Raw genomic sequence first — 25,273 nt, forward strand, 5'->3', positions numbered from 1 at the left:
GTTCAGATGTAATGCGAGAAATTAAAGTAAAAGACAGCAGCCAGATGGTACTTCTCATGGGTCAGACAGATTAGTATTTTTAGAAAAAGGTCTCTTATTTCTTTGCTCTCTGTATGGGGCCTTCTCTTTGTGAACCTTTAAGCACTTACATAGTACAGCACTCTTGAGAGGCAAGTAGTGGTATTATACCCATTAAATAGATAGGTAAATAGAGACCCTGTGAACTGCATTAGATATCAGTAGGGCAGAAGACACAATATAGTGTTGGTATATAAGACCCTAAGTACTGAGCTGTTGCCATTCACAATAAATGCTTGGTGATCTGCCCATCCTTGCTGGACAGTTCAGTCACCTGAGGTGGGTCTGTCTCTAAGTTTACTTTTGGATTAGGGTGAAGCATTTCCTTCTGGAATAGGCTGATCATAGTCCCTCATCAGCTCTCGTTAAGGTCCACTGCAAGCCTCTCTTTTGTTGGTTGGTTTATTGTGACTAAGCTCTGCATTTGCTATTGCCTTTCCCCTGTTCCCTTTAGCAGATGGGAATTGTTCCCTTTTGCTGGCGTCTGGTTGGGTGAGTTTGTCCTTGGGCCTTGTCCTGTGGTGCCTGAGCTAGCTGGTTTTCACTGTAGGTTTTTACAGTGTTGATCTCCTGCTAAGACAGTTCTGATTCAAATCACCCCATTGAAGGGGTATATATTAAACGGTTGCTTCCACGGAAGAGGTGAAAGCCCCATTGTTTAGCTGAATTAAAATTAAACCTGAGACCCTTAGAAAAATGCATAGTAGGGAACACTGGCTGAGGGTGTTGATCTAGCAGGGACCTAGTAGTCTGCTTCCATCTGTCACTTCTGTGAGTAAATCATAAGACTGCAATACCTTGACAAATACCTTGGTTCTTATAAGTCATTCCTGCTGCCCATATGGTGACACCTCACACAGCCCATTATTGTGCGGCAAGGCCATGCAGCTAAAATCCTCTTGCAACAGAGCACATCAAGGACAAGGTAACGTGACTTTCCTGTTTGATTTTAGGGGACATCACCCAGAAGGGGTATGAGAAGAAAAGGGCGAAGCTGCTGGCTCCGTACATCCCACAGACACATGGTAAGTACGGTCTCTCGGTCCAGATTAAGAGCTTTGATTTACTGCATCAGCCTTGTCATTAAAGGGGTCTTATAATGTGAAGATGGGGGCTGAGGGCTTGGATCACTTACCTGTCAACTCCAGATTGCCCTTGCCTCAGTTTAGTTTGCTTTAACTGTTTCACAGTTCCATTGTAGGGGGCCAGATGGCAGCAGTAGAGTCATAGGCAATAGAGCCTTTCACCTCTAGGTTGCTGGTTCATATCCAGGTCAGAAGTTCCTGAACGTTCCCACCAGGTGGGTGTTTGGCCTATATGAAGTTTCATGCGCCTCAAAGCATTTCCCAGTTGGGGCGTGTGATCTCACTGAAAAGTAAAACACCAGCACCGGCAGCTCTTTCTCCCTTACCAACTGAGAAGTTGAGGGCTTGAACTGGCCATGAAGTCCAAGCTCCCCTCTGATCCTCAGAGTATCCCTCTGGAGCAACGTGGAGGAAGCTTGCAGTGATGCCGCTTGTGCTGTACGTGTTCTGCAGATATATACAGCCCTTCTGTCTCCATGGCTGGTAATCCAACGTGTTCAGCAGCGTAAGCTTTGCAGCAAATCCACTTTTCTGGATAGGAGCTGGGCACCTTCCTGTTTTCCCCTCTGCTTGTATCAGGGGTGCGTGTGTGTGAGGGGTGGTGTGCCTGGGGAGGATGGGCGGGCGCTCTTGCATAAGAGAGCTAGAGCTACTTAGCCTGGGCTATTTCATCTCTCTTCCTAAGTCTGAGAGCTAAAAAACCTACTGTGGAAATGCTGGAATGGCAACTTGTCTACCTCAGAAGCAGAATGGACACTGGCTCGCTTGGAGGTTGACCCATGGGAAACTCATTTTCAGAGCACACTGGCTTGGCCTTGAATTATGAAATGTGGGATTCCTTTTTAAAATGTACAGGGCCAAATTTAACGTACAAGCCTCAGACCTGCAGCTGGACCCTTTACATCCATGAGGAGTCCCACTATTGTCCATGAGGTTCTGTATCGGTGCTAGGTTCTGCCTGTGTAGGTGGGATCGGGCCACAATTAGCACATTGGTATCTGAGCACCCCACAACTGTGCTGATGAGCACCATGGAAACACTTACCCTTATGACTAGGCTGTGGGTTTCCAGCTTCATCTGCTTTTATGGTCTGAGATGGTTACGGTCAAGTGAAGCAAAACATTATTTGGAGAAAAAAGGAAGTTTCCAAATGCAGAAGCTTTAACGAGCCCTTTGTCAAAATGTGGATTATAAAGAACAGTCTAAAAATTGTTTAACTAAGTTAATTTGCCAGTTCATAAGTCCTGCCCTACAAATGCTCTCTGAAGCCGTTCCTCATGTTTGCTAAAGAGGTACTGGTATCTTCATAATTGGCCGTGTTACCTTATTTACCAGACTCGCTGAATTCACTTGTCATTTTGTTTACATTAATTTTCTTTTATTCAGAGATCCTTAGCAGTGGGGCTGGCTCTGAATGTAGGATAATTAGAGATGGATAATTGTAAACTCCTCTCTAGGGCAAGGCCTAAAGCACCTCCAATAATTAATAGCAGGATACTTGTGCAAAAATAATTGCACTATTGATACACTGGAAAGTCTTTATTAAAAAAAATCAAATAAAGCTTCTTGGTTTTTGCTGTGGATCAGAAGTGAATTGGTATGACAGACAGAGTGCTCCATGACTTAACTGTTACTGTAATTGACGGATAGTGAACTAATGCCCAAAAGGGTAGAGGTTAAAGGGCTTTGATTTAATGTCAACTTGTCAGCACTGCTTTGACCAGATTGTGAATGTGCATGTGTTCATTTATTTATTTATTTTGAAATGGCGTTGATTCTTTTCACTTCTGATGGTATTCATCTGGAGCTCAAAACAAAAGAACTCTGTCATTGTCATGTGTAACATCTCTTTTGTATAGAATCTGCTCTCTCTCGTTAGATTTCTCACCTTTTCTTGGTTCATACAACAATAGCTCAAATATGCTCTCATCTGAAGGTCTGCTTCCCGGTATTAGTCACTGGAGTGACTTACTGCTGCAGTAAATATTTTAAATACAAAGGCTATGGAAATGGACAGAGTGTGCTGTTACCAACCTAATACATTGACGCAAGCAATATAAGCAAAAATCCTATTTTGACCTTGCATTTTGAAACTGTCATAGGCAGCTGAGGAGTGCCTGACTAGACAGCTGTTTGATAGAAATTTCTCTTAGATTTGATGAGGTGACAGTCAACTCTTATCATTATTGTATTAATGAAGAAATATAGAATGACATGTCTGGGTTTAACAGAGACTAATCCTTATAAGCAGGGATCCATCGAGCAGATCTTGCAAGCTCTGTTGACTCAAGGCATATTCTGGTGAAGTCTTTGGCCCTGAGGAAGTTGGGGTATGTGGGCTCCTTTCACACCTTCAAGCCACTTCTCTTCACAGATTTGCTCTTGGCTTGGAGTTCAGTATGCGGCAACCAGGACCAATAGCAGTAATTCCATAAGCTGCTCCGTATGCATTGATGTGGCCCTTTGTGCCTGTCACTTTACATGCATGTTTATTTTGGAAAATGTTTAATTAGGGGGGAAAATGTCTGGAGAGACTGTGCATGGTCCTGCTGCACTAATTGACATGCTTCTCAAGGCAGGGGAGCGAGTCAGAGCATTGGGCGAAACTAGGGCCAGATACCATGTCACTAATTAAGGTGGAATTCACTACTGCCATTCTGACAGTCTTGTGGCTCTTTTTGGGCCCAGTCCAGCAGTCTCTAGTCTGGCAAATCAGTGAGATTTACACATGCATAAGCAATGCAGGATCAGTCCCTTAGTTTAAAAGGGTCTGATGTTTTCCCCCTCTGATGGCATGAAGAGAATTGATTTTTCGTCTTCAGAAGAAAATTATAACAACCCTCAGCACTTAATTAGTGCATTACATTCTTAAAGCACTTTTCAAATGTTAACTAATGCTCAGGCACATCACTCTGTAAGATTTCAGAGTAGCACAGATGTGGGGGAAACGAGGCACAGAGCGATACAGTGATGTGCTGCAGCAAGTCAGTGGCAAAGTCAAGATCAGAATTTGGGAGACCTTTTCTCCTATCCTTGTGCCCAGTCCACTATGCCACACGGCCCCTGGGAGTTGCCTCCCTGTTTGAGGTAGGACAACAATGTTAGTCCTTTGAGAAATTCATTTTCCTAGTGTAACATCCATTTTTTCAAAAATTAACATACTGGAGCTGTGATCCTGGACTTACTCGCTGCTCTAAGTTTGCTGACAGCCGCTAAGTAGACTATGCGGAATCTTATTGTAACAGACGCCACAGTTCATACATATTAAAGGCTTGTCCACATGGGGCTATTTGGGAAAGTTAAGGCGGATCAACTAAAGTTATGAAGTCACCTTTAGTAGGATTGGCCTTAGCTTTCCTGACTGTACCTGTGTAGACATGACCTCAGAAACCCTATCTGTGAATGCTGCGGCGAATGCTGCATGGACCAAAATAGAGGGAAGGGGGACACCTCAATTCATATTTATACCACAGTTTGTGACTTAAAAAGGAACAGCTAGCCTGAGCCACAAACAGCCCTGTGAAATGAAAAGGGGCCTAACTGCTTTGTGGGTGTAGGGCTGACATTTGGACCTCCCATTGCTGAGGCAGAGCTGAGCCTTTGGCGGTGGCTGAATGCTTCTGTAGGACATTTTAAAAAGTACATTGCAGCTATGATAAACGTTCACCATAGGGGATGTGAGAACAATTGTGTCTTTCAGTTCCACTTCCATCTGTGGAGACAAGTGTCACCCAGAAGGCTCCAAGCCACCGAGTGAGCCTTGTTTGGCTTGATTAGGACCTTCATCTTTATAGGAGCTTGCTATTTGCTTGGATCGCTTATGTCTCATTGGCGTTAACCACCTCCTGCTTGGTAGATGCTGGAAAGGGAAAGGTTGTCAGGGATGTCATTTGCGAAGTGTGCACTCTTGCAGGAAGGGTAAAAGAGGCAGTTCAGATAAGGGACATTGACAATTCTCTTAGAGAACAGGAAGCACATGTTCACTTGAGGATAGAATGAACACAGCTGAATTTAGGTTGGCATGGTGGTAAGAAATTGGGGCCTAGTGGGGTGTGTCCTGATGCCCATTATTCTGGATGGGGTCAAGTGAGATGCACTGTCAGAAGTGCACAGGACACAAGAAAAACTGGTGTGATATCCTAGTAATCTGTATGTCGGAAAGTCACTTCTGCCGGGAGGATAACTGGAAGCCTCTGGATCCACGTGATGACCCAGTGGTATTGGATTTATTTCCATTAGTGGGTGACATGGATTTCTAAATACACATTATAAGCAAGGCAAATCCATTACATGGCTTAATGGGGTTTTCCTCTAGTATTATCCCTGTCAGTTGCAATATTTTGCAGAGTTCTTTAATAACCATGCTTATTGTTAGCATTGGGAGACCTGTAGATGAGACACGTAGCACCTCATGTATCACTTGAGTTTGATTCTCATTGTGGACTAGGATATATTTGCTTCCTCGCTTAATTTAATGAGCTACTGTCCTCCTCAGATCGCTGCAAACCTGGCAAAGTATATACAGCTCTTTGGCTCAGGGAGTGCAAATGCAAGAAAACCTTGTTGCCAAAATTAGCAACTCTTGCAACCAGACACACTGTTAGCTAACACTGTTTTCTTGCTATTGGAGATGATGCATTATGTAATCAGTTCCTAAGGATAGGACAAAAGAATCCTCTCCTTATGTATAAAGGAAATGATGTTCACCAAGCCCTGATTTACTGTCAGAACCTTTGTCTGCATCAGGGAGAGTTCTTACCCCCTCCTCACGTTAATAAGAAACTACATTATTGGGGATTGTCATGAAGACTTCCATTAAACATGCATCAAAGGCTTGCAGATCTTTCATGGGCAGTTTTTTTGGGGAACAAGGAATTCTGCAAACAAAACAGATGTCTGAATCTGCCAGAATTTTTGGTGCCTTCATGTTTCCAAATAATCCTTGTGCTGTAACGCTGCTGATCTTTGTTCTTTATTTTGGGCTTCTCTCCCTTCCCCTTGCACAATGTGCACATGCTTTCCTTTAGGACTCTGACTTGATCCCAGGTTTCTACAACATCTAGTGAGAGAGAACAGAGTGCGTATTGGTTTGCATGCAGTTAATATTCCTTCTGATAGTCCTTGAATCACACAAACATCTGAAAGTTAATGAACTAGTCCAAAATATTCCTTGTGAAAATTGCTGGAGGATTGGGCATGCAGGAATAACGTTCAATGAACATAGATCCTGTTGTTTTATGGCCAGTGGATTATAGGGTTTGTATATTTTTGGTTTGTGTGTTTGCTAGATTAGGAGCAAGGCAGAGTTTATCAAAGCTCTAAAATGCAAAACAGAAAGCAAAAAAGAATTTCTCTACAATTTGGAAGGTATTTTAAAATGCAGACTACTTTGTTTCAGGGGGAAAATAATCTTTGACTGTTCTGCACAAAGGCTTGGCTTTCTCACTCTCTGAAGTATACAAGAACATAGTCAAATTACCCTTGGTGCAGCTGACACTAACCACCTGTAGGTAAACAGCAAACAAATGAGGAAAGCCCTTATTATGTGCCCAGTGCTGAAAGAAATTACATGAGTTGGGTGTAGAGGGCCTTCAGCATCTCAGAGCCTGAGGCCTCTGGGAAGAATAATGTAATGATGAGTATAGAACACTGGTTTGGAGGGGTCGGAAAACATATGAAATGGAGTCTTGAGTGAGCTAAAATACCCACCCCTTCCTCCCTCTTTACCAAAGATAAACTTGGCTTTCCATTGCCTACCATTACAAGGATCGCCACTAGATAGGCACAGAAAAGACCAGTTAGGAATCAATCTCCTTCCACTGCCAGGGTGGGACATAGTATCCTGCTAGAGGCTATATTATTAATAATGAGCACAGGAGATGTGGTCTGTGCACAAGATGTAAGGAGAGACAGTTCCTCCCCCAAGGAGCTTATACCCCAGATACACAAACAATATGAGATGCAATGGGACACAAAGACGGTACTCCCCTAGTATCCTTTTATGTCTATAGTGGTGACAACTTTTGCTGGTCTCTTCTTCCATAAAGCACACAAAAAGCAGTAAGTTTCCCAGAGGGTTATGAATGGAGGGTGGGATAGGTAGGGTGTTCGACATGTAGGGTAGAATGGGAGAAGTAATGGGTATAGAAGTATGAGATTTAAACTGATACTACACAGCATTATCAACGTGGCATGAGCCTCTGGGATTTCTCTCCATTGCCGGTGTCCCCACCAACAACCATACCTCATTTATAAGAGTATATAAGGAAGGGTCACCCACGCAGGATAAATACATGTATTCATCGGTATTAAATTAATGACGAACAAAAAGTTTAATCCATAAAAATAAAGTGCTTTAGCTTCTTTCTGTTAATTGCCTGAAACAGCATCTTAGTCACTGTCCTGTCAGCGTAGACCAGCCTTGCAATGACTCCCATACTGATAGCCCTAAGCAAAAAATGTAAATATCCTGAAACATGCAACTAAAATGGTGTTTCAGACCTAATCCCCTTTCCTCTGTTTGTGCTGATCATTATCTCCTTTAATTCCGTGCAGTGATTCCTCGGCAGATTTGATATCAAAAGTTTGACAGATTGCAAAAATAAATCTGAGCTCAGTTGTTTGTGTGGGTCTGTGTTACAAGACTGTGTGTGTGTGTGTGTGTGGGGGGGGGGGGACACAACACTTTTTTTTTCTTTCTCTTTTTGTTTTTTTGAAAGGGTAATGTGACTGTTATTCTACAGAAATTGGCACGGGTAAGAACTTGTTGCCACAAGCTGAAACTACTTTTAGCAGATGCTTTAAATTGACTAAATTTCAAGTGGTCAGTGTCCTAATTGTCTTAACCATTATAGGACCAACTCAGATCACAAATACTCATAATTCCATGGGTGTGTATTATCATTTGGTCCAACAAGTTTCTGTACTTTTTACCCTAAAATTTTCCTTAGACCAGGGGTGGGCAAACTACGGCCCAGGGGCCGCATCCGGCTGCTCAGACGTTTTAATCTGGCCCTCGAGCTCCCGCCGGGGAGCAGGGTACAGGGCTTGCCCTGCTTTGGTGCTACAGCCGGGGAGCAGGGTCGGGGGCTTGCCCCGCTCTGCACATGATATGGCACCGCGTGGCTCCCAGAAGCAGCGGCATGTCCCCCTCCAGCTCTTACACGTAGGGACAGCCAGGGGGCTCCGCAAGTGCCACCCCTGCAGCTCCCATTGGCCTGGAACTGCGGCCAATGGGAACTGCAGGGGTGACACCTGTGGACAGGGTGGCGCGCAGAGCCACCTGTCTGCCCCTCTGTGTAGGAGCTGGAGGGGGACATGCCGCTGCTTCAGGGAGCTGCTTGAGGGAAGCGCCGCCCAGAGCCTGCATCCCTGACCCCCTCCTGTACCCTGATCCCCCTCCTGCCCTCTGAGCCCCTCAGGTCCCAGCCCGGAGCACCTGCCTGCACCCCCAACCCCTCATCCCCAGTGCCACCCCATAGCCCGCACCCCGAGCCAGACCCCCCTCCCTGCACCTCAACCCCCTACCCCAGCCCAGAGCCACCTCTCGTACCGTGATCTCCTCACTTTTAGCCCTACCCCAGAGCCCACACCCCTAGCTGGAGCCCTCACCCCCTCCTGCACCCCAACCCCCATTTTGTGAGCATTCATGGCCCGCCATACAATTTCCATACTCAGATTTTGCGCTCAGGCCAAAGAGTTTTCCCACCCCTGTCTTAGACTATTCATGTTCTTGCTTTACTAAGCATGATTTTCCCTCCCTCCATTCCCTGTGTGTGTGTTATAGGCTCACCTCTGTCTATGGTTTGTTCTGTTACAAGTCCCAGGTTAGCTTTTTTTTTTAAAGTTTTATATAAGATTCGGCTTTTCTACTTGTCACTTATTTCCTGTCTGAGTCCACAGTGCTCTCTCTCTCCATCCTGTGTCATGTGCCACCAATCAATCAGCAGGTCTGTGCTATAGGTGTTTTAACTAATCTTTTCCTTCAAATCTGCCACCATTGCACTGTTCCAAGTGGGAGCTTCCGTAGTAGACCAGTGATTTAACCAGTGCTTTGTCTAACCACGTAAATTAGACACGTGCATCAGGTTACAACATTGGTTTAAGGAGTTTCACCTGTTTATAAGATCTGACTGCAGCTGCCATAAATGGGGAATTATTTGCTCCCCTGATAAATTGGAGTGAGTTACAAAGGAAAAGCCAAAATTCTAATCCAGGACATGTGATTTTTTTTTTTTTTAAGCCCGTGCATGGCATCAGAATCTCACCCAGATGTAGATCAGCTAGCTTTCCCCATTAGGTCAAATAATTTTGTCCCTGCGCATAACTTGAGATTATTCTGATTGATGGCTCCTGCAGAAAGGCCAAAATGTTATGTCCAGTGAGTTCTTAGTCTTCCGGGTATGGAGGGGAAGGAGCAATAATAACAGACTGAACCTGATGCAACATGTCTGCTACTGAAAAAGGGCTCTCGCCCTGCATTCAGAAAATGGTGCCCAAACTGACCTGCAGACCCCTCATACAGACATTTGCTTTTCACACTGTTTTTATAGGTTTATAGCTGGACAATACTGCATCATTTTAAAGAATAGCCAGTCAAACATTAACACTTTTGTTCAATTCCTTACACAGACTAGCAGGCTAACCTGCTTTTCTGCTCCTCAGTTTGTTCTTTTGTCAAATGAATCCTATCCTGTCTTTGGCTTTATTGCTAATGTATGTATCCCTCATGGCTGCTGTGGCTTACTGATCACATATGAATTTTTTTATTGGCTCTTTTATGTAAAATCACTTTATAAAGTGTCCCTTCCCCTTACTGAGAGGGAGGGAGTGGGGGAGCAGCATGTTCAGCTAGAATCAAATGGCAATTAAAACATCAACTGCATCCTATAAAACCCATATAAAATACAACCATCATGGTGCTTGTGTGTATCCAGGTCCTGCCAGCAGAAACTGCAGCTTGTAGCAGGATTATTCTGAAGGGAATGCTAAATAAAGTCATCTAACATCTGCCAAGCTTAGCTCACTTCTGCTGCTTTGTCAGAGAGCTATGTAACTGTATATGATGTACTATAAATATGTGCTTCTTCCCAGATCTCTGAATCCTGCTTATGTGCTTTATATTAATTTATACTCGTACACCTTATTCTATAACAATATTTAAACAAAGAGCTAGATCTTGAGGTTTCATGTGAGTTAGGGATACATTTGATCCCTATGTAAATGAACGGTCATGACTACACTATGATGTCCTGTGGAATAAACAAAGCTTTTGCATCTTGGAAGCAAGAAATTAAAGTGTATTCAATAGTTCATTTTAAAGAACGGTGTTTAACTGTGCTGCTGACATCTAGTGGTTACTTACAGTCCTAAATAAATTGTCAAGTGAACAGGAGGAAACTTTAAGCTCCTTTGTTAGTTATTGAAGTTGTCTCTTCATTGGCTCTGAATAAAATCTCCCTGTACATGATGAAGACTCAAACATGGATAAGTTTTAAGCAAAAGTGCAGTTCTTCAGTGTGTCATTTAATGTAATTTGTATCTTGGACAAGAGGCGCTTGTTCAGATGGGTACACAAGGAAGATGTCTTTGACTGTCATTGGCATTCAGATTGCTTATTAATTTCTTTAAGACCAGATGATGTGCTTGTCACTGTACAAAGCATAAAAAGACAGTCTGTGCCTGAGGAGCTTACAGTTTAAGACTCTGGGTCTGTATTTATAATGGTCCACATCACAGATCCTTCTATGACTGCAGAGTCCCAATGGGGCTTCCCAGGAGTGTAAAAATCTACCACATGGATCCAGTTTCAGGACTGGGGACTGTGAAAAGGCTGGTAATGCACAGGTACATGTGCTTCTTTGGTGCTAATAAGGTTTGCAGCATAATCTAGTGACTTGTTCTAATCGATGGATTAAATTCTCTGCAGTAAGTATTCTCCCACTGACAGTCTAGGGTTTTCAGTATTTTCAGTGTTTAAACGTTTTTAAATCCATACCCTTTGCAGTTGGTGCTTTGTGAAAGATACCAAAGTAACGGTGCAGAAGGGTTTAAAAATCCTCCAAAGCGATTCAGCCCAAGCTGCAATGGTGCAAGCTTCCTCGCTCGTGTATCTCCATCCTGAGATGGAGAGTCCACTTCTCGGGCTGTGAGGGGTGAGTTCAGTCTTGATGGCACCCTTAATGAAACAAGCTGTATAGGGACAATTATTACTAGCTGGGAGTGTCTGGTGTGTACCACCTGGGAACTGAGAACTAGGCAAACCACCAGGTTCATTATACACCACTGAAAACTCATCAGATGGTAAAAACTTTTGAAGGCTACCAGCCTGGGCTGGAGAGTAACAGACTTGGGTCACTGTCCCTGTTAAGTAACATTCAGCTATGTTTTCAAAATGGTGACAGTGCTCATATTCACACACACAGTCCGCTGTTGCAGCTATTTTGTTACTTGTTTTGAATTGTAAATTATCTAAACATTTTAAATCAAGAATCTCTCCCAATCAGTTTACAAACACAAATGTTAATTAAAGTAGCCTTGTTATCCCTGAGATACAGCTGAATGCTCTGACCCCCTTTTGCAAATTGGTAGACTTGAAGCATGTTAAGTACAGAAGTTGCACAAATCCAGATTTAAATCCAGCTCTCTTGGCTCCCAGTCCTGTACCTTTACCCCAAGTCCATACTTCCTCCCTTTCCAGTCTGCTTATTGTTTATTGATGCTCTTAACCACTTGCTGGGTGTAAAGCTAAGTAACAATAAGACTTACCCCTTTAGTTAACTCTTTCATTTGAGGTGCTCAGGATGCCCCATGCACTTATTTAAGCCTCCTGCCACTCCTCTTATTTGGGAATATGAGTGTCCACACAAGGAGTTATACTGGTATGACTATAGCGATATAGTTCTGCCGGTACTAGATGTATAGACAAGCTCTAGATTCATACCACATCTTTAACCATGGTATTGAAGTGCCTGTGAGGGGTTACACAAATATACTGTCACTGATGTGCTGGTCTGCAAAATGGCAGGTAATAAGTGTCTTGGCTGCCTTGTCAGTTTCATCACTGCCACTAACTAGTTTGTGAAATTGGACCAGTCGCTTACCCTCTCTCGGTCTCGTTTTCCCCAGATGTACATTGAAAACTTGTCTACCTCATGGGGTGTGTGTGTGTGGGGGAGGGAGTTGCAGCTTTGTTTGTAAATTGCTTCAAAATCCTAACATGAAAGGCATTACTGAAGTATGATCTGTCATGGTACTCATTTGGTAACTGTGTTTTATTTCTGGTTAATGTAAATTCCTGGATGGAGGCTATACCTGAGTCCTTATTTTAACTTGTATAAAACTTATATTCTGTTTAGTAACAAAAATTGAAGTTGTGGATGAGTGACCCCAAAATTTTTGCTGCTCCTTAACTTTGATTCTTCCCAAAACTTTCACATCCAAATTCTGCAGACACTGACTGAACTACCATGTTACAAATAAATGTTATCTTTTGGGATTTCAGCTAATTTTGGAATCATGTTGTTTACTTGCTAAAGCAGTTTGATCTATTCTTGTAAATCCTCCTCTGTTCATGCAACATTGATCTGATACCCTCTCTGACTATTAATTAGTAGCTAAAACGACAGAAGAAAACTGTAATTACAGCACTGCATTCATGGACTGTTCAGTCTTGAGTAATTATGTTGGCACGTTCATGAGCAATATATGCTTGACATGCAAATTATCTACCCTGATGGTAGTTCTGGGCAAGAGGGGTCAAATAAGGAACTTCTTCTGAAATGTGCTGTCTTGCACTTACATATGATCCTTTATCATCCCCGTTGTACACATGGGGGAACCGAGGCACACAGAGGTGAGGTGACGTGCCTCTGATCTCACAGTGGGTCAATGGCAGGAGGAGGACTAAAACCCAGGATTCCTGATTCCCTGGGTGAAATCCTAGCCTCGTTAAAATCAATGGCAAAGCTCTCATTGACTTCAGTGGAACCAGAATTTCTCCCCAAGTTTCATTCTGTAAACACTGAACTATATTTTCAAGTCCTTCATGTTAATTCGAACAGTTTTGCTCTTTTTTAGCTCTACAAGACAAGCTGTCTCTGTGAAAGAATCAATTTCCTTCCTGTTTACTGTATGTGACCTATCAATAAAAATAGCTTACTTCGATCGCTTGTTCTTCACTCAGACTGCGTTCAGCTATTTTTAAAGAGGTTTTTTTTCCTCCTAAAGGAAGGGTACAATGCTGTGTTTAAAGCTCTTTTGTAACACATTTGCTTGTAGTGGAAAGTTTTTTCTCTTGTAAAATTGCAGGACTTATGCTGGAGAATTCCATGAATTATAGATAACATGCTGTAATTAGGACTTCTTAGCTAGTTTCTTCACTAATAACTGAAAACATTTTCTTTAAGTGTTATGAAAATTATGATGATAATAAAATGGTTGCAATAGATCAGACTATCTTGTATATAATTCTTTTCCAAAATTCATTCTTTAGATATCTGTCTTGGTGGAGAACTGTGTTTTTTTGTTTCCCCTAAGAAGCAGGTTTAAATCTCAAGAGAGATGTATAATTTGTTAAAAAGCACAATGTTATAGTACTGCTGGAACCAGGCTAAACTGCTCTGTTACAGATCACCCTACACCAGCGTAACTCATGGCCTATACTAGAGGTTTGCACCAGTGGCTAAATCCCAATTTAGAAAAGACCTTAAACATGATTATTGAACATTTCAGCAGGCAATCTTTAATTTCAGCAGCGCACTGTGCTAAACCTGTTTGTTCCCGGTGGATAACTTAGCAGGTGGTAATAGATTTTTAGTCCAAAAGCAGGTTGCTTTGGTTTTGTTTTTTTTAATCTCTGAAAGAGTTGTGGATTTGTTTTCCAGGGGTTGACCCAGCATTACAAAAGGAACCCAGAAATCAGACACCTGCTCCAGCAGCTACTTCAGCACCATCCTCATCCAAGTATCACCGAGCTCGATCTGGAGGAGCCAGAGATGAACGCTATCGGTCTGGTAAGGATATAACAAAGACCTTTGTCAGTGGGAGAATACAGGCCACGTGATCTGAGTGGTTCAGCCAGTTAGTGGTCTAATTGCTGAAAGGCCTGTCTTGCTCATAGTTTGTCTAGAAACCAGGGTGCTCAGGGGCCTGCGGTTCCTAATGAAAATCAAGGAACAAAGGATGCTGATCAGGGAGGGTAAATGACTCTTTGCCTCTTAGGTTCCTGGGAGGAGTTTAGCTGGTTCGTGGAGGAGAACTTCACTTGGCGCTAATCCATTTTAGCGAGCGACAAGAGGCAGATAAGCACAGTATAGAAGAGGAGTGGGCAAACTGCGGCCCATGGGCTGGATCCGGCCCGCGGGATTGCCCCCTGTGGTGGTGCAGGCCCTGCACCACTCCCAGAAGCGGCCGGCGCCACGTCCCTGCGGGTCGGGCGGGGGTGACCGAGGGCTCTGTGCGTTGCCCTTGCCTCCAGGCACCGCCCCCCGCAGCTCCCACTGGCTGGGAACGGGGAACCATGGCCAATGGGAGCTTTGGGGGAGGTACCTGGAGGCGTGGCAAGGGCAGCGTGGTGCCGGCCGCTTCCTGGCCCCGGTGCATGCTGCTGCCACGCCTGCACCCCCCCAACTCCCTGCCCTAAGCCCCCTGCCTGCACCCCGCACCCCAACCCCTGCCCTGAGCCTCCTCATACACCCCGCACCCCTCTTCTGCCCCAATCCCTTGCCCTGAGCCCGTTCCTGCACCCCGCACCCCCTCCCGCACCCCAATCCCCTGCCCCGGCCCTGCATACAATTTCCCCACCCAGATGTGGCCCTCGGCACAAAAAGTTTGCCCACCCCTGCTGTAGAAAGACTAAATTAACTGAAATGTCCAATGCCGCCTCCTAAAGGGAGCTCTCGAAAGTAGCCAGTTTCTCTTCTTCAGCTAGAGGGGTTCCAGCTCACCAGCAGGTTCACTGGAATCCCAGACTGACAGCCTCCTGGGAAGATGTGCCTAAGAACTGGTCTCCTTTGTGCTCACATGTTCCGAGCGCCTCCGAGGAGCTGGAAAAGTCAGACTCCTGTCCTGCTGATTTTCTCCACGGCTCAGGAGGGAGACGACTGGGGGTGGGATGTGTGTAGAAGCAGGAGGCAAGTTCCCACTCTCAGTCTGAAGCTGGACCTGTTGCTCAGGAAAATGCACACCCTTGAGCACCATAGCTGGGCCCATCTAACCCCCAGTGTAGACACAGCTAGGTCAATGGAACAGTGCTTCTGTAGACCTAGCTACCATCACATGGGGAGGTAAGAGTTCCTGCAGCAACAGAAAACCCCTTTCCCTTGCTGTAGTCTGCGTCTGTGCTGCAAGACTAAACAACATCGCTGCAGCTCTGTAGTGATGCCTCTGTGGCACCCATCATGTAGACATGGTCTAAGTCACTTCACCATCTGTGTGAGGGGAACATATTTCCCTCCTCGGGGGATTGTGAAACTTAATTCACTTGTGTCAACTGCTTTGAGCTTCTTGGACGGAAAGCCCTGGTAAAAGTGAAAAAATAGCACCAGCAGCAGTTTTTCTCGTGCAGTACTGTGCTGTGATTTATTTAGGGTTCTTACGGGCTGGTGCCAACAGCTAAATCCACTGTGTCCCCCACGGCAGGCTTTCCTCTCCCATAATACAATTCTGATTACCACTCCAGTGATGTGTGCCAAGAGAGCTGGCACCGGAGTCCCAAGGTCACTTTGGAACCATACATGTCTCCAGGATTCCAAAATTATTTTCCCTGCTACTTTTCTGAAATTATTCCCATAAAAGTACCCCCAAAAGAGTGAAGAATCTCTGATCTCCATCAGAGGATGGGTGAAAACAGTATTTCACTGGCTTTTGTTTTGTATTTAGAGTGATTTGTAGAAAAATAAATGCAGATAAACATCTGACTTTTTTAAAAAAATAAGTGCAGCTCTGACAGCTTCTGACTGACGTGTCTCTAATTTCCCTTTTATTTTCCTCTGAGGGCAACAAATTCTATTTGTTTTATTTCTTCTTCTTGTGTTGTGGTAAAATATTTGATTCCTAAACTTATGTTTGGTTTGGGGCGTGGACTGTTCCCTTGAATCCATAGGTTTGTTCCCTGACCGTGCCATTGAATGTCTGCAGTAATTCTTCTGAAGTTCTGTGTTAAAACTTTGGGCAGGCTGCTACTGAATGCTCAAAGCAGGGCAGGCTTGTTAAGTTAAAGGATCCATTGTATTCTAATGTTTAAAATTAAATGACTGTTTTGTTTCCAGCTGCCTTTGGTAGGATTTTTCTAACATAGCACAGTGGAAAATATTAAACTACATCAGATTTTTTTTTTAAAGGCTAAATGTGTCAGATCTTTTAAAATACTTCAAAGCTGATTAGTTCTATGGAACATTGGCACCTGTGCATTTTTATTATTTATTAACCAGTTATGGTATTGCTTGGTGGCCAAACAGTTTGGTAACCTACTGTGCCAAGTGCTGTACTAAGATGATATAGAAAAACACAGCACTCTGCACCAAAGCTTGTAGTCTGAAAGACAAGAGGTAACAGTTGCTTAAGACAGACAAGCAGGTTGGGATGGGAGGTTGGGGGGAAAAGGTTACAGAAATGCCATGTGCTACAAAATAGTTTCTAGAGAGACAAAGGGGTCTAATGGTTAGTGCAGGATACTTGGAACCCAAGTTCCTGACTCTTCCACCTGTTTACTCTGGATTGGCAAATCACTTAACCACTGTTTTCAATTTTACTGATAGGGAAAATAAATGTCATAGGTGGGGTGGCAAAGCTTAATTCATTGTTTTTGAAGGTGCTGTGAGGTCTTGGCTAGAAGGCACGAGGGCAGGGCGGTACGGTGGCTATAATATATGTGAATAACTCCTTTTTAAACAACTTATTTATTTATTTACATTCATTCATTCATTCATTCTTCCTAATAGGTTTTTACTTTTCCAAAACTAAGGGTGGTAATTTCCATTTTGCAGATATTCACACAGAGGCAGTTCAAGCAGCACTGGCAAAGCATAAAGAACAGAAGATGGCCCTGCCCATGCCAACTAAAAGACGGTCCACATTTGTACAATCGCCAGCTGATGCCTGCACGCCCCCAGGTTAGGAATACTCTTGCCAGTTGTGGTTCTGAGAGGGGTTGAAAAAAATCTCCTAACAGATTCCAAGCCAGGAGGCTGAAGTTATGCAAAGATTGTTAAATACCATGTTGCACTTTTATCTGGTAAATTATTTCCAAGGTTCCCTTGTCATATCTAAGTGGCTGGTGATTTGCATGTTCAGGGAATGTGTGTTCAGTAACCCTCCCTTGCAAAGCTGATATCTCAGCAGTGCTTTACAATAGGGGAAAATAATTCGTCCTCTGAGGCCTTTTAAAGCTCCAGGTGTGGAAGCTGAGGCACCTTCTTGGACTGAGAATTTCTCTTTTGCTTCCTGGATCCCTATTTCATACTTCATCCATAAGAAGTTAAAACAACATCGTGGGCTTGTGTTTTCCGAAGGGTAACACGCAGCATTCAAAAGCAGCCACTGGTTTTCCGAAGCTTAGTAATTTACAATGATGCATCTTTTTGAGGCATGGACTCAGAGACTTTCTGTGATCCCAGAATACTCAGGGCCTCTTCACTCCCTGCCTACTCACATGAAGTGGCTATCCTGAGCCTCCGCAATAAAGCTAGTCACATAATTTGTTGCAGGTCCTGGTAGGTTTTCATCAAATATTAATGAATAAACCTTTTTCCATTTTTCAAGCAGCTTTGTGCACGAGGTGATGGATTGTAAATACAGTTGCACAACCTCAGACCATTTGTGCTGATGGCAACAATACCGTAACCTCTGGGTGCTACAGTTTCACACATTGCTATGTAATCTCTGCTCATTCTATTTTTTATTTTTACACCAGTGCAATAAACCTGTTAGTATTTAAAAAAAACAAAACTCTCTTTTGAGACTGCAATTTATATAATCATGTAAGAATTATCCCAAGTTTATTATTGACTTGGTACATTCCAGCTGTGTTCATCACTATACAGAACATAGAATAAGAAACTGGTGTTGCACCAGGTGGCCTACAATTGAATGGATGCTGAGGGCCTGATCTAACTGGGGGAAGCCTTTCATTGACCTCTGCCCTGTGGATCTGTCCTTAATACTGATAATTATTTTCACTCTGCAAAGCCAGTAGGACAAGCCAAAGTAATAAACACAAGCCTGCTGCCTCTTTGCAGCATCAGATTTTAAGGGAAGGATCCTATATAACATTCAAGAGGCTCTTGTATAAAATGAGCCCATTGGCCCTGGGTAAAAGTCTGTAACTTCAAAATAATCTTACACTTGGTACCCTGTAGTGAATATAATTTCAACTCCTTAACAAAGTGAGTGTTCAGAGCCTCCATGTGAGAGTAGATTTGGGGAGTGGATGCATCTTTTTCCAAAGGTGGTGTCACTTTGTACATGCTCCCTTTCTCGGTTTGCTTTTTTTAAATGCTGTGTGGCTTGCTCTTTTCTGTGATATCTCATCTGAAGGAGTTTGCCTGTTAACCTCTGGATAGGTATTACCCTTCATTAAACCTGTGACGCTCCTGCTGCTATGCCTGTGAAATTCAACAATCTTTAAACCCCCAAAAACCTAACCAAGGCCTGGCAGCTGAGAGCCGTTAACGAACCTTCCTTTTAATATTTTTGGTCAAATGCATAAATTGTACTTTGTGCGGCAGGGGAATTTAAAGTGTTTAGCTTGGTCGAAGGCTCCTAAGCTCTTTGTCAGTTTGTGACCTAATTATGTGGATATTCAGATTCTTTTAGACAACTTGAATTACTGCCATCTCGTTTCTCTTTATGGCCTGAAATTATTCCCTAATGTCATGAGGTTATTACCTCAGTTTCCCCTTTTTAGGAGTTCTTTGTGCATAGATATTACTCATTCATGTGGATCAACGCACTGACAAAAACAGCAGTATGCACAGGAAGGGTTAAAATTCAGCGGGCTTTCCTCTCTGCCTTGAACCTGGCTGCATCTGTGCATATGCAGCGAGTACTGCACTATGCTCCTGCACCACGCATGGACCAAAGGAGTGGAATGACCTGGGGGAAAAGGAGTGACCATCTAACTCCAGCCGGTCTGATGGCAATGCTTGGTGCTCAATGGCAGGGATATGTATTTGTGGGCCAGAGCTCAGGCGCTGATTCACAGGCCTTGATGGTAGCTGGGTGTGAAGCAGAAGCAGCGTGTTCACAGCCTCTGGAAGGAAGGGGGACGTGTGTCTGCACAGTCAGTGACCTCTTCTGACTGAACTACTCTGGGGTTTAGCTCTTCTGAAAGACACCATGTTGCAGGCCAGTGGAGAGAATGAAAAGGAGAGAGTCTAAGGAGCTCAATGGTCCCCTTCCCATTTCTCTTTTGGAGAGGGAGGAATAGAAGAAACAGTGTACTCACTCGCACAGATGGACAGATTTTTTGATAGGCTTTATGAAATTAGTAGGAACTCAGTCCAGTTCCTGGTAGGTGTAGATATCCATATTGTCAAAAGCTACCACTGCTATCTCTAACTGGCCCCCTGCAGTCAAAGCAGAAGTATCAAGGACTGAGGATAGATCTTCTCTCTTGCCCCTACAGAGTGGGGTTTAGACACCAGTGTTATCAGCTTGTGGGTGAAGCTTCTCAGCTCTGCCCATGCTGAACCTGTGGTATGATTAGCTGGAAGAAATTAGTCTGCAGGGCTCCATCACCTTTCATCATCAGCAAGTTAATAGACTTCAGTCTTCTCTGCTAGTTCAGATGCTTGTGTAAGAGTTCCTCCTCCCAACAAGCAGATGGAGACAGTGCAGTCTCCTACTGCTCGTTTAAGGGTTTAGCAGCATAAAAATTTAGGTGAATACTTCCATACATAGACACTAGACCAACGACCTTATTTAGCAAGCCACCAACTTTAATGATAACTGTTACATCAACTAGAACCTTTCAAAAAACTGCAGAAGTCAACAGGAAGACGATACTTATGTGCACAGGAAGGAAGGCAGTCTGAGCTGGTGTAGAGGGTCTCAAACAATATTATGAGGGAATATTTTTCCCTGTATCTTTTTGTATAGCATCAGCAGTGACTTAGACTTCTGACAACACATTTTCCATACGGTACTAGGGACACTAATCTCTTGTGTAGAAAACAACAAGATTCTAAGTGCTCACCATTAAGAGGCTTGACACGGAGGCTGATAAACCAAACATTCTCTAAGTTTACAGAAGTCACTGGGCTGTCACAGAATTCATGGCATTCAGCGCTTAAGCACCTGCTTGGAGTTTTTGCAAGAAAGTATCTCCCATGCACTTGTTTTGGACAGTGCTGTGTTTGATTTTGAGTTTAAATGTTTTCTTTTTAGCGGAACAGGTTACGTACTCTTGTAAAAGATGCATGTTAAGTTAACTTTGCCAATGCCTCAAATTATTTAAGCATAATTTTCATATCACTTGTGACTTTTGCACGGTGAAAACAAACAGGAAGTGTTTTGTATTTGCAGTAATTCTATTCAGTTAAACACCAATCTTTGCTATAAGTGCTGGCTGGAAGAAATCTATTGAATCACATGGCTGGAAAATGTGTATTTGACACTGGTGCAAATGTCAAATACCAAATCCAGTGATGATGATGCAAAGCATTCTGGGCTTTAAATGCTTCCTGCTTGATTTTTACATTCAGAGGTTGCTTCTAAACTTTTTGGAGGATAGTGAATTCCCCACGATCAAATTGACTTAACATGAAACTTGTATGAACACTTGTGTATTTGGCAAATGTTTGGGTTTTGCACTGTTCAGAAATTTTTGCATGTGATTGTACCAGTGGACTGTCACTGTTTGCTTTAGATTGGGCCCTGACCAATGCTCCCCTGCACATCACTGATAAATGGGTTACAGTATGCTTATAGATCTCACATATTGCACTGTCAGAGCACATAGGCATATTTACATACACAGGGCATATTTAAAACATTCTTCCTGATCTGGGAAAAAGTCTGGAGCTGGCGAAGCAGCAAAACACTCCCTACACTGTAAATATATATACTAATGCATTTCATATGTATTTTGTGGTATAGTGACCTTTGTCTTGTATTCAGTGCGAACTCTACTCTTGTTGAAATACCTACTTAGCAGTGTCTAGTAGTATCACGAACAAAGGGAGATACTGAATTCCTCACTGATGACAGGTCTCCTAAGAACCAATTTTAACTCATTAAAAACTCTTTTTTAAGACTGGCAAATTGGGTAATTGAATTGAAACGATATACCTAATTGCATAATTGGTCCCATGGGGAAAAATAATGAAACAAATTGGCTACAAAACCCAATAACCCAAAACCAGTTTTGCTGCCTTTCTCAAATAAGTTATTTTAATTTCAGACATATACATATTAAGTTAAAACAAATTAAAATGGCTTTATGGAATCCATTTACAGCTGCAAGGGAGACTGTTCAATGTAGAGCCTTGAACTATGTATTTCTTTTGAAAAAACGTATTCCTTCAGCAGGTCTAAAGGCCTCCACTGTTTAATGAGTTATATTTTAGGTTTATTACACTGAATGTATTATTTTTGGCAGGTGAATTTCCAATTGCAGCGTTTCCTGTGGATAGGAAGACGCACCTGCCATATGGCAGGACACAGACGAGAGATCCAAAGGAGCAGCTACAGTTATACACTTGATGATTATATACTCTAGCTGTTTTATTCTGAGATTTATTCTTTTATCAATTATCTGCTGAGAGTTACGCTCGGTAACTGTTGGCACCTCTGGTAGTGCTCACTGCGTGGACCCAAAAGTGAACCATGTTCCCTGTTCGGGGTAGGGTCCAAAGCCCAATGAGACAGGTTTGACATCAATGAGCTTTGGATCAAGATCTCAATTACATATCCTATACAATCCCATGCTGAGATTCTGACTTGTTGCCTCATCTTGTCCCTGTTCTTGTCTCTTTGAATTTGACGTTGACCTCCTGATTTTGTGGTGATCTTTAAATGGGCAGTATGTAATACAAACCCAACAGCTGCCCACTTGCACCTTGGTATAAGAGTGGGGAATTGGCGCTAACCACTCCGTGGGTGTTGCCAGTGAACAAATGGGTTCATGGTCTTGCTGATAGGTACCCTAAAGCCCTTAATAATCTGGCCCCTATTTACCCTACACCTCTTTAAGGCCATGGAGGTGGCCTGGTTTATCACTTGTGGTTTTGAGATTCCATCTGGATTGGGAGGGCAAGCAGGATCCTTTTGACTGAGGGACTCAGTCTGTGGAATCTCCTTCCCCCCCGCCTCATATCTGTGGAGTTCACAACAGTTCTTTCTGTTAGACCAACTCCAACTTTGGCCATTTTTGACCTCTCTTTTGTTAGTCATCCCTGGTTTTTTCCTCATCCCATTGGTTGACTGGCTGCTCCCCTTGTCTGCATGGCTTCCTGCTTTATTTCAATTGTCCTTACTTTTGTACACGACCATGGGCCCATTGTGAGTCCTGGGTGCTGTATGAATACATTAGAACTTGCTATTGATTTGCAGCATTTGCCTCTTAACTGCAGACTCTTTCTCTAGATGGGGGCTGTATCTTGCCTTGGCTTGCAAGATAAGTCTGACTTATGGCTTTAGAGACTACTAAGGAGCAGGATTATTTCAGAACACTAAAATATTTAAAGCCAAAGTGTAAACTAGGTTTATATGTAGCACCATGCACATTTATGGCACTGAATAAATAATGCAAGATCTCTTATGATATCTATATTCTTAGTTCATGGGATCATAATAGAGGAAATATGGTCTCCTTGCACATGCAGGATGCAGACCCCCTGTTGTATGATTTTTTTCAAGTTACTATTTAAATATGTACAACAGCAAAGAGAATGCTATTCACACATGAATAGCTTTATTTGCTGGGGAGCATAAAGTTGCTGCTGTCTGCATGTATCCCTGCAAAATAGTTGTTGCATTATGGACATTTGTCCATGACTTCAAACAAACTTGCTCCTTCCAAAGGCTCAGCAATGACACAGGCTGATCCTCTGATACTTGGGTTTCCATTTCAGAATGACTGCTGCTGAGCAACACAGCAGACGGCTTAATAGAGAGTTTGAATGGTACAATTATGAGGGGTGAGGGAATGCACTAATGGGTCTCCCTATGACAGGTATAACTGTCTGACTAGTGTTAGATTATCTTTAAGTTTTTCTTTACAGGAGTAAATTGGTTCAAACTGGGGATGTTTGCTGCTTTAACAAATTTTATCTCCATTTTGGCCTATGTAACCTTGTTGACTCCAAGTCTCTAAAGAGCATCCTCCACGTTGGGAATGTGAAGCCTTTGTCAATAGTAGGTCATTGCCAAGGAGCATGCTAAACGCAATGTGCTTTCCAAAGAGGCTAGATTCTCTGTTTTGATTCCATACAGACACGTCTTCTGCGTCCGAGGATGAGGGGTCGCTAAGGCGCCAGGCTGCTCTTTCTGCTGCATTGCATCAGAGCTTACAGAATGCTGAGTCCTGGATCAACCGATCTGTTCAGGGCTCATCCACGTCTTCATCAGCATCTTCTACACTATCCCATGGAGAAGGCAAAGGGACCAGTGGGACACTAGCTGATGTATTTGCCAGTACTCGAATAGGTAGGAGCTGGGTATGAACAGCAAAACTAAAACTGCTTCAAGTTTAGATTCTGTTTTCACAAAGTTAGAATCCCCCATTGTATACAGAAAATTTGTAGTAAGGCATCATTCTTTCTCCACTGAGCTTGGCCCCAGAGTTTGGAAAAGTGCACTTGGTCAGAGGGAAATAGGAGCCTGCTGGTGTAGAAAAGATCCCAGGGATGCACTTACAATGTTGACATGCTCAGCTGCAGAGCTTTCTTTTTGCACGTAGGTGTTGCTAATGCTTGCGACTACCTGCAGCTGCTATTTGCATAAACAGTGCTGCCAAATGTAGGGGAGTGACTTGGGCCTTCATGTTCTGTGGCATGTCACAGCTGTATCTTTTCCTAAAACAAGTCAGGGGGTTGGAATACTTTGCTTTTTAAAAATTCTACTTGCGCTATTAGACTTTAATAATATGTTATCTTAGTATTTATTGTTTAAAAAAACAAAACCCCAGTGCACACAGCCATTCATGAGGGAATTGCAACATCACAAATGAAGATCTGACACAGATTTGAAGCCTTGACTATTTTCCAAGCTAGCTGTCCATGTTGCTGGGAAGGGGTGGGGGGAATTACAGATCTGGATACCCCAGGCTCTGTTTTTTGATGCTCTGAGGTGCTCCCTGCTGCTGTATGAAATTTCAGGGTTTGTTTTGCTCCATTGCTCATCTTTCCCTTTTATATGCTCTTAAGGTTATTACTGCAACCCAGGGGGATAGCTGTATCTGTGTGCTCTGTGCTTTGGCTTAATTGGTTTGGAGCAAGCAATGCATAGAAGAGTTGGTGATTTTACCAGCTTCACTTTACTCTGTTCCTTTGACATTTATATTGCTGATGGTTTTGTTTCTGTTTACTGGGATGCAAGTGGCTTTCTGAAATGGAAAACTGCACATAAAATGTAGTCAGTATAATTAATGCTTTATTGACGCACAGCGGCACTTTAAAAACTGGGGAATGCAAAAAAAAATTACAGTTGTGGAATCAGCATTCTGGTAATGAATGAGCGCTGCTCGCTGTTCAGCACTTGTGTAGTTACTGTCAAATTAATACCTAATTTTCTTAGCACTTGTTTTCAAATGATGCCCAATAAAATCTTGTGCATGAATTAGTTTAAAATAAATAAAAGCAATCTTTTCATCATAACTCTTTGCATTGGCAACATGAAATAGATATGTTATTCAGATGTCAATATCTAAAATGGTATGTATTAGAACTCTTGCATAAACAATTTTATATGAGAGCCCTTTGGAAAGAGGAGTTAAAAAGTTCCTTCCTGGTCACCATTGCACAAAGCACTACAGAACCAAGGTGCTTGTTTCCACTGAGCTTAGGAGAGCCATAGGGTGGGTACATCCCCCACCAGCATAGCTCTCAAGATGCACAGGAGTGATGCTCCTTTTCTGTATGCTTCCTCCTTTGCATGCCATAGGAGATGCA

The 25,273-nt window shown here is 43.1% G+C and overlaps 1 protein-coding gene across 8 annotated transcripts in view; it reads left to right on the top strand.

Moving 5' to 3' along the window:
* DIP2B (DIP2 acetate--CoA ligase B (putative)) overlaps positions 1 to 25,273 on the top strand; it is a 133,851-nt gene that overhangs the window by 57,485 nt on the left and 51,093 nt on the right. For 6 of the 8 annotated variants that reach the window (XM_073319096.1, XM_073319099.1, XM_073319098.1 and 3 more), the window contains exons 2-5: positions 1,032 to 1,103; positions 14,048 to 14,176; positions 17,150 to 17,275; positions 23,598 to 23,810. In XM_073319096.1, coding sequence (XP_073175197.1) covers positions 1,032 to 1,103; positions 14,048 to 14,176; positions 17,150 to 17,275; positions 23,598 to 23,810 — 540 coding nt within the window. The remainder of the gene's footprint in view (positions 1 to 1,031; positions 1,104 to 14,047; positions 14,177 to 17,149; positions 17,276 to 23,597; positions 23,811 to 25,273) is intronic. The other 2 variants (XM_073319102.1, XM_073319100.1) reach the window with 2 other exon arrangements.

The sequence above is a fragment of the Lepidochelys kempii genome, chromosome 20 (genome assembly GCF_965140285.1).
Source record: "Lepidochelys kempii isolate rLepKem1 chromosome 20, rLepKem1.hap1, whole genome shotgun sequence".
Lineage (NCBI taxonomy): Eukaryota > Metazoa > Chordata > Testudines > Cheloniidae > Lepidochelys > Lepidochelys kempii.